The sequence below is a fragment of the Micropterus salmoides genome, unplaced genomic scaffold, assembly GCF_014851395.1.
Source record: "Micropterus salmoides isolate LMB-PRFRI ecotype aquatic unplaced genomic scaffold, ASM1485139v1 Ms_hic_scaffold_9, whole genome shotgun sequence".
NCBI lineage: Eukaryota > Metazoa > Chordata > Actinopteri > Centrarchiformes > Centrarchidae > Micropterus > Micropterus salmoides.
In genome coordinates this window covers 5,776,879-5,786,584 of record NW_024044681.1, presented here as the reverse complement: position 1 = coordinate 5,786,584, position 9,706 = coordinate 5,776,879, and the positions used below count along the sequence as shown (strand labels likewise).

The 9,706-nt window shown below is 47.3% G+C and overlaps 1 protein-coding gene across 1 annotated transcript; it reads left to right on the top strand.

Moving 5' to 3' along the window:
• Positions 1–2,072: 2,072 nt before the first annotated feature.
• LOC119895461 (keratin-associated protein 5-5-like) lies at positions 2,073–7,961 on the top strand. Its single transcript, XM_038708609.1, has 3 exons — positions 2,073–2,133; positions 3,782–3,824; positions 7,310–7,961. The coding sequence occupies exons 1-3, from the start codon at positions 2,073–2,075 to the stop codon at positions 7,959–7,961; spliced, it is 756 nt and encodes a 251-aa protein (XP_038564537.1).
• The last annotated feature ends 1,745 nt before the right edge of the window (positions 7,962–9,706 follow it).

The window sequence follows — 9,706 nt, the reverse complement described above, 5'->3', positions numbered from 1 at the left end:
CTGAAGGAACCAGAACCGAGATTCTACAAGAACCAGAGTCTATAAGTAGAATCAGAATCAGCTGAAATGATACCCAACGGTTGGTAATGTGCACAGCCTGCCAAAACAACACAATTAACAGATTAATCGAAAATAATTTTAGATAAGTTCAGATGTGAGCATGGACACAGTAGTCATATCAACTTCCTGTTTCATGGTGAATCATCAATTTTCAACGCCACGGACACGCCCTTTGATGAAAATTCACAGATAGCACAACTCTTTATTGACAATGCCTTTTAGAACAGACAGGAAAAAATTAAGTCAATCGGTTTATTTCTCCAGGAGTTAAAGTACGGAAGCTGTAAATGGCCAAAAAACACATTAAATTCAAAATGGCCGACTTCCTGTTGGGGTCATGGAACCACTCCAAGAGGAATGGTGAAAGAAAGAAGAACGCTGCTAGCGAGCCATTTTGCCTCATTGGTGCATGAAAACCTTAAAACACGTGAATTTTCGTAGGGTTTGAATTTTCTGCAACGTTTTGTGAGTTTTCCAGAAAGAGAAAAAGAATTCCTTCAGTTTCAAAAGGTCCTCGGGCCCTCATAAAGGATCAACATTTTGTTAATAATGAAGTGAAACACTTCCTGAGTGCAGCTGCTTTGGTTTCACCATGACATTAAGACTTCGGGCGACCGGTTCATACACAATAAATCAATGTAACAGGTGGTATTTGACGGTTCAGGTGTTTTGTTTTCAGGGTTTCCTGTTTTACTTTGAAGTCCTGTTCCTGCTGTTGTTGTGTTACTTCCTGTCTCTCTCTCTCTTCCCTGATTGGCTGATGTGTCTCACCTGTGGATTTTAAGCTGTTCTTTGTTCTTTGTTCGCCCAGTGTTGATAACATCGCGTGTTTTGGCCTTTCTTTGTCCTTTTGGATCTATGGATGTATTTATAGCTTCACCGCACTGAGTTCAGGGACTACACTGTTTTCTGGATTCTTGTTGCTGCACCTCGGACTGCCAGCGTCCACGCCACTTCTTCCTCCTCCTCATCAGCGTTCCCCCTCGCACTGCAGGACATGTTTTATCTTTTTCATACTGATGAGCAAAGATGTCCGCTCACTCCCTTTTTCAGTTTGTTCAAACCGGTGAGCGAGCTCACTGAGCACACGCTCGTGTTGTCTGTGATCTCAGATGAAGGACAAATGAATCTTGTGGTCTTCTGGAGGTTATTATTAGGGTAAGCTAAGAAATGGCAGCTCATCTAGCTCGTTGCTTTACCTGAAAGAGGACGGGCGTCCTGGTTGCTTTCTTCCATCTTTACTCGTCTTCCCTTTAACAGAGAGACAGTCACTGGAAAAGGGTTCGGATCAAAGAGCAGCGACCTTTGAGAGGATCCACCAGCCATATCAACCTGACCGGGTACCAGGGCGGGTGCTGAGTGAGCTGGCCCAGCTTTGACTTAATTCTGCCCCTTTTCTGGTCCGGTCTGGACTAAATGGGACTCCTGTTGGCCAAGAAACAGAAACCAGAGACTGTTGAGCCCACATCTCTACAGAGACCTGAACGATCAGGATCTCGGATCAAGCGCTCGGCAGGCGGTCCGTGTTCTGAGCTCTCAGTGCAAGAGTCCCGCCAGATGAGAGGAGATGATGCTTGATGCTCAGACTCAGTCAGGATGGACTCTGTTTCCTAAATGTCAGACTGTTTAATGTGAAGATGGAACTTTCATAATATCATCTGGTTTCTGCTGTTTACTTTCACTTGTTTTATTTTATTACACATTTAACTCTCTGTTACACTCTGTGTGTGCAGCATGAAGGACTACAACCTTGTGTTGTATAATGACAGATGAACTGCCTTGTATTGTTCTAGTATTGTTAGTCTGGTCGTTCAGAACATGTACAGTCGATTACAGATCCGGAGCACGCCAGACTTGTGGTATTATGGGACAATGTTTTGTTCCAAAACTGGTTTGCCACCCACAGTTCTCAGTTGGGAACCTGCCCCCATCTTCACCTTTTCTGAATCCTGCTGCGGAAGTTCTGGCAGCCTGGAGCTGGAGAGGATACGATCGCCAACCCTCGGCCCTGCATGGCGTCTCTCCAGGCGCTGGAGGAACCACCTGGGGACGCAGACACTGCCTCGCTCCAAGGTGGGATACGCCACTTTAGAATTTATGGCCCTCGCTTTGGCCAGAGAAAATAAATCCTGCGATGTGGTATTGTGTACTGTGGCCAGACTAAACTGGTTTACACACTGTTTCACTGAGTTTCCTCGTGTGCTGCCACTACAACACATAAGAAAGTTTCGTGTTTCACCATCGCAGTCGTGTTTATGGTGCACATTTCATCCTGTCAGCTGATTACTTTCACTCTGGAACATTAAAAATTTGTTATATCCACTCAGGTCCTGTTCTGAACGAAGCGTTGTATGGAAGATTTTATTGGTCTTGAATATTTATAACCCACGCACTATGATGTAAATATGTATATTTACATTTGGGATGTGTAAAATCATATCCACAAAAATACAGAGTGGCTTCTACACACAGAACAGTTTTAGCACATTTGCAGATTGCTTTCTGTGAATTTGCAGGTCACGTTACATTTGTAACTTCCTTTTTACGCATTTGTTGAATTTTGTCCACTCCAAACCACAGAGATCTGTAAAGAGAGGTCTGTAAGTGTGACAGCAGTTTATTAGCTACACCAGCAGGTGGCGCTAGCGACATTGCCTCTCATGAGTTGTAAGAATATCCACTAGGAGACAACAACTTCTGCTTCTGCTGGACCACTGGACTCTACTCCGTCTAAACGTTTCTGTACAAGGGCATATAGTTTACTATTGAATACTTTATAACTGTAATTGTTTTACATTTATATTTAAATAAATAGATAGACTACATTTTGAAAGTACTGTTGTACCTACTGTTTGTAAACCCTATGTATAAGGTTACGGTCCTCAAAAGTCCAGTCAATGTCCATTTTCCGTTGGGCTTTTGCATGAAAAACTGTATTTTAAGGCTCATGAGTAGCGTTTACATGACACCTCAGCAGCTCCATAAGATGAGCAGCTACTTGGAATTTGAGTAGGATAGAGCAAAGTCCAGCAGAAGCAGAAGTTGTTGTCTCTTACAGATGATCCTGGGTACCGCAGTGGATATTCTTACAACTCATGGGAGTTAACGTCACCTGCTGGTGCAGATTAATAAACTGCTGTCCCATTTATAGATCTCTGTGGTACAGAGTGGACAAAATTCCACAAATGCGTAAAAAGGCAGTCACAAATGTAACGTGACCTGCAAATTGACAGGAAATGATCTGCAAATGTGTAAATAACACTTTGGATGTGAAATTAAAATATGTGTGTACAGAGGAAATTGTACACATTTGCAAATCACACTGTATTTTTGTGGAGAAAAACTTTTACACAACACAACTGTAACAATACATGTTTTGGGTAGTGAGATATTTGAACATCATCGTAGACATTTGTGGATTGTTTTCTGTGGGTTACAAATATTAACGTCCAATAAAATCTTCCAAAGCGTTGATGATGTGTTCAGAGCATTTTGTGTGTGCAGTTCAGGAGCTGTGTGAGGAAAAACCTGGAGAAACAGAACTAGAGAGAGAGCGATGGAGCATGGACGCCGCTGTGAAGTTTTCAAGGGTCTCAGCGAGGGATTAAAAATAGTCTGCAGCCATAAACAGTGTGTGTTTCTGCCCAGCTGGCGTCTTTCCGTCTTTTTAAGGGAACAAACAGTGGAAGCGTTAATTCTGTGATTCTTCATCTGCTTTCAGACTCCAGCTGGACCTCATCTTCATCATCTTCATCCTCATCTCCACCTGCTGACCATCATCCTCATCTTCATTGCTAAATCTGCTCTCTTCTGTTTCTCCTCTGAATCATCCTCTTATGTAACGTGACCATCAGCTCTGTGTTCAGAGGGATAAAACTTTCTCACCCCTCCTCCTCCTCCTCTTCCTCCTCCACCTCCTCCTCCTCCTCTTGGCTGAACAGGAGCAGCTTGAGGATCTCTGGAAGCACGTTGTTGTCTCTGCAGAACTTCATGTAAATTTAGTTGTTTTCTGGGCCGAGCGATCAGCTGCAGCTGCAGAGCGGCGTTTTATCAGAGCGTGTGAATCTCTAACGTGTCTCAAATCTGACGGATGATGTGGAGAATATTTAAAGCGTTAGAAGAATCAGACGCGCTGTTCTCTCTCAGTAGAAAGCTCCTCTTCTCTGTTCTCCTCTTCCCCCCTCCTCCCTCCTCGTCCATCCATCAGCGGTGAAACTCCCACCAGCTGTACGAGCGGCTGCCGCTCGCCGCCGTAACTCAGCTCCAGCTGGAGCGGGGGAGGACAAACTGCACCCGAGAGGAAACTCAACAAATAACTTTCAGATCTGAGAGTGTTCTCTGAGCTCCTGCAGGTGGAAGAGACTGAACGCTGCTGATGGACTCATCTCGTTATGTAGATCATGAAACATCACACTTACAAACAAAGCCCACAGCTTCTCTCTGCTGCACCTTCTCTTGCTCTCTAGAGAGACTGAACCTGTTGCTTCACTTCATTCAGCCGGTTAAAAGAAAAGGAGTCCGCCTGAAGCCGTGTTGGACCTGCGTTTAACACCTGAGTGACTGAGATCTTTATCAGACTGTCTGACCTCTAAGCAGCCTCTCCAGGATTTCATGTTGCAGCTACACAAGTTCAACAATCCCTGTGAGTTCAGAGCGACTTGACCTTCTGACCTCTCATCGCCGTTTCCACGTCAGCAAACTCGCTTCTTTGTTTAGAAAACTCAACTAGCTTTATCACCAGCTGTCCTTTTCAGACCATGTTGCTGCTGTCTCTCGGTCGTGCCGCTTTGCTCTATACAACATCAGGAAAATCAGGCCCTACCTCACTCAGCACGCCACCCAGCTGCTGGTACAGGCCGTGGTTATCTCTCTGCCCTCCTAGCAGGTCTCCCAGCTTGTGCCCCAACAAATGGCTCCCCAGGGCCTCCAGAATCAGATTCAAGTCACTAATGCTGCATACAGAGCTACTGCGTCTGCACCATCTACCTAAACTCCATAATCCAAGCCTACGATCCTTCTGGGCCGCTACGCTCCTCCAGCGAACGCCGCCTGGCTCTGCCTCCCTTCACACAAAGCAATCCCAGTCCCTGTTCTCATCGGTGACACCACGATGGTGGAACGAGCTGCCGCACGCCATCAGAGCAGGCGTCCCTCTCTAACTTCAAGAAGCTCCTGGACACTCTGCAGAGAAGACTTCCTCTGATAACACCTCTAACCTCTGACCTTCTATCTTCTTACAAATATCATGTATTAATTGCACTTTTTGTTAACTCTAACTTCTTCCTCCAAGTATTTACCCCACTGATGTGACATGTAGTATTTATTGCTACTTTTATTAATATGTATTGTCAGTTGTAGATCTGTAGTTGATGCTCTGTTGATGCTTGTATGTTGTTCCTCAAATGTAAGTCGCTTTGCATCAGACACGTGTGATATGTCTCACATTTACCTACAGAAATCACAGCAAAGGGCCGTGAAGACCAGGATCCAGATCTTCTTGTTCTGCAGAAGGTGCAGGATCGTGGTCGGTCATAAAGGAAATGGTCTCCTGACAAACACTTTGAGAGAGAACGTCAGAAACACACGGAGGACGTCAGAGAGACGCTGAGACACAGGCTGCAGGACAGAACCAAGGTCAGCTCCTTTAAATCTGCAGGATCAGGGTCGCCAAGTCCTGGAGGGACTGTTTAATGATTCAGCTCTACCTTTGCAGTTTTCACTAACTCTAATAATTTAATCACAAAAGAACAACTGTCAGTGCTGTTGATTAGAAAAGCTGCTGCAGTGATCTCAAAAAGGCAGCGAGACCCTGGAGGGCCCGAGAAGGAGTTGTTCCTACTTCTGAAGCCAAATAAAGAATTTAAAAACCCTTTTTTAAACAAACCAGAAACAAACTGAACTACTGAGAGTGAACAAACCCAGCGCTCTGACTGACAGGAGTCTCCGTCTGCACTGTGAAAGTTGTAATTCCAGGAATGTATGGCTGAAATTTAAAGGGACATGCTGCCATTTTTAGCCCGGCAGTTAATAATCCAGGGTCACAGCGTGGAGGGGAAGAAGTGCAGCATTCATTCCACATATTCTCACTCTGCTGGGCTGTTTTTAGAGCTTCATCCTCCATCATGAGAAGACTCGCACGCAGCGAGAAGATAAATCATTCTGTCTCCATTAAAAGCCAAACTGGTCCTCCGTAGGGCGGATCCAGCACTGCCGCTGCTCCTACAGGAACTAGCTTTTTGCTGCAGGGAGGTCAGAGGTCACAGCAGAAACTCACGATCACCTTCACCTCTGAGGGACCCAGAGAGAGGCTCGGCCCCTGAGGGGAGAACAAACAGAAAGGACGCGTTTTAATGTTAAAGGAAGAGTCCAACAGGAACTCCTCTTCCTCATCTTCCTCTCTGACAGCCAGACGTTCAGACTGACTCTCATGTCGTCCACACGTCACGAGTGAGAACGAGCTGCTGATCACATCTCAACAATGAAAAGGAAATGGAGCGTGTGGCAGAACATCAGAGTGAAGTGACCAAATCCACAAACAGCTGAGCATTAAGCAGTAAAATCAGGCAAAACGCCTCCTCCCGCTCCCGGTGGCTTCGAAGGCCAGAGGACGGATCAAGACCGGGTCCCAGAGGGACGTGCCCGGCACATTGTTGTGGTTCTTTATTACTGGTACCTCTCATTGTATACATGGTTTTATTATTTGTCTTCTGTAAAGTACTTTGTGACCTGTGAACGGTTTCCTGGGGCCCTCCAGGGTCCCGCTGCCTTTTGTGATCGCTGCAGCAGCTTTTCTAAAAAGTGTTTTTTTGTGATGAAATTGTGGGAATAAGTCACAATGGAAAAGTCACTGCAGCACAGGTCAGAGTGGTTTCTCATCCGAAAGCAAAACCAGATCCACAGTTTAGTATGGAGGAGGAGATCGAGGCCCACAGGTCTCCTCCTCGTCCTCGTGCTCGACCTCGTCCTCGTGCTCCCCTCGTCCTCGTGCTCCCCTCGTCCTCACGCTCCCCCTCGTGCTCCCCCTCGTGCTCCTCCTCGTCCTCACGCTCCTCCTCGTCCTCACCTCGTCCTCACGCTCCCCCTCGTGCTCCTCCTCGTCCTCACGCTCCCCCTCGTGCTCCTCCTCGTCCTCGTGCTCCCTCTCGTGCTCCCCCTCGTCCTCGTGCTCCCTCTCGTGCTTCTCCTCGTGCTCCTCCTCGTGCTCCCTCTCGTGCTCCTCCTCGTGCTCCCTCTCGTGCTCCTCCTCGTGCTCCTCCTCGTGCTCCTCCTCGTGCTCCCCCTCGTGCTCCTCCTCGTCCTCGTGCTCCTCCTCGTGCTCCCTCTCGTGCTCCTCCTCGTGCTCCTCCTCGTGCTCCCTCTCGTGCTCCTCCTCGTGCTCCTCCTCGTGCTCCCCCTCGTGCTCCTCCTCGTGCTCCCCCTCGTGCTCCCCCTCGTGCTCCTCCTCGTCCTCGTGCTCCCTCTCGTGCTCCCCCTCGTCCTCGTGCTCCCTCTCGTGCTTCTCCTCGTGCTCCTCCTCGTGCTCCTCCTCGTGCTCCCTCTCGTGCTCCTCCTCGTGCTCCTCCTCGTGCTCCTCCTCGTCCTCGTGCTCCTCCTCGTGCTCCCTCTCGTGCTCCTCCTCGTGCTCCTCCTCGTGCTCCCTCTCGTGCTCCTCCTCGTGCTCCCTCTCGTGCTCCTCCTCGTGCTCCCCCTCGTGCTCCCTCTCGTGCTCCTCCTCGTGCTCCCCCTCGTGCTCCTCCTCGTCCTCGTGCTCCTCCTCGTGCTCCCCCTCGTGCTCCTCCTCGTGCTCCTCCTCGTCCTCGTGCTCCTCCTCGTGCTCCCCCTCGTCCTCGTGCTCCTCCTCGTGCTCCCCCTCGTGCTCCATCAGTAACAGCTCGTTGTTTCGGGCTCTCCTGCACGGCTGAATTCAGCTTCTCGTCATTTCACATCATCTATCAAAGGTAATCTTTGGACAGCTGCAGAATTGGATGGCCAGGAAAAACCATTCCTCACACAAATCATGTGGTGACACCTGAAATACTGCGCCGTGATTGGACGAGCGCTCCAAACTGATGACGGAGGAGTCTCAAAGTTAAAGCAGACAGTTTAGTTCGTCATCTAAAAATGCTCTTGTTCGTTAGAGTTTGGCGTTTGAGTGGCGGATCAGTTTGCAGGAATCAGCTTCCAGATGTTGTGAACGTGCAGCTGATCAGTGAACTTCTGCTCCTCCTGTTTGCTGCTGTGACTCCAACAACTTCTTCTTTTGCGTTTTCATGGATCAGATTTCTGCCATTTTTCTGTGACACCGAACATAAACCGGCTCAGAGACAGACGTGAATGATGATGGAAAAATCGTCCCGCTGGGAAAACGCCGCGCATATTTGACAAGAAAGCCAATGTGAACTGATTAAAGGCTGCCGTTTCTGATTCGTCTCTGCTTTCCCGAGCTTTCAAGGCCGCGAGCTGCTGGTGTGTTCAGTCCCTGGTGTGTGTTATTGTGTCGGCAGCGTCCGGCCTGCTCGGGCCTGATATGCAGAGCAGATCCTGCAGGAACCATCAGTCAGCAGCTTTTATGGCAGCTGAATTACAGGCAGCGAAGCCACAATGAGGCCTCTTATTTTAGCTCCTGACTCAAACTGTGTGAAGGTTAGTAACAGCAGCCGGGATGGCGACTCTGGACATTCAACACATCTGTCATGTTTTATCTTTTGGTTTCTCAGAACCATGTAAGGAGTCCGATTATATTTTACATGTTTCTTTTAAAACCAATAATGAATGTATCCGACACCAGAACTGATCCTGTTCCTCTGCAGTGAGGGGACCAGATTCCTGAAAGGAAAACTGGGGACATTTTAGGTTTGGTGGTCAGTAGGTTATTAAAAAATATAATGTTATTACATATGAAATAAAAAAGGGGGCAATTTCAGTTTTATAACCTGTCATAGATAACTTCTGAATGAAATTGAGTCATTTTGAGGGAAAAAACTGCATGTTATGTGTTGTTTTGGCCATTTAAAGGTGTTTTAACAGGTAAACAGGACCAGTCGGTTCACAGCAAGTTAAATAATATAAGAGATCTTGTCTTTATTTTATACAGAAGTCAGCAGTAAGTCATGTTAATCAGAGGCTACAGTCTGTTTTCCACATATGAACAAGGATATTAGACATCCTCCCACCAAACACATCCTCCATCAGCAGCAACAGGCTTCTGTCATTGGCTACAGTCACTAAGCGTCCGGCCTGGTTACTCTGGAAACTGCAAACTCTGATTCTTCTGTTAAACAAAGGTTCAAACCTCTGCTGTCACCACGGACATGAAGTTTTTTTGTTTGATCCAGATAAAAGAGGCCGGGCGCTGCAGCTTCAACACGCTGCGCGTCCTGTCTGCTCTGCTGATTTCAGTTTAACAGCTGATACAGTCTGTGATTAACACACAGGCTGACCCTGAATAGTCGAAGCTGCAATACTTCGATGGGCGGAGCCTGATCGACTGTCAATCTCACAGTCGAAACTTCGCAGCGAAACAAGGATAATGCCATTTTGGCGATATGGGGGTGCGCCGCGTCTGATTTTACATAGAACTACCAGTTTTCTCCCAATAAGTTAACACACAGCCTGTTACAATTTACATTTCAATGTTTAATGCTGTAAATAACAAAATGTGAAAAGA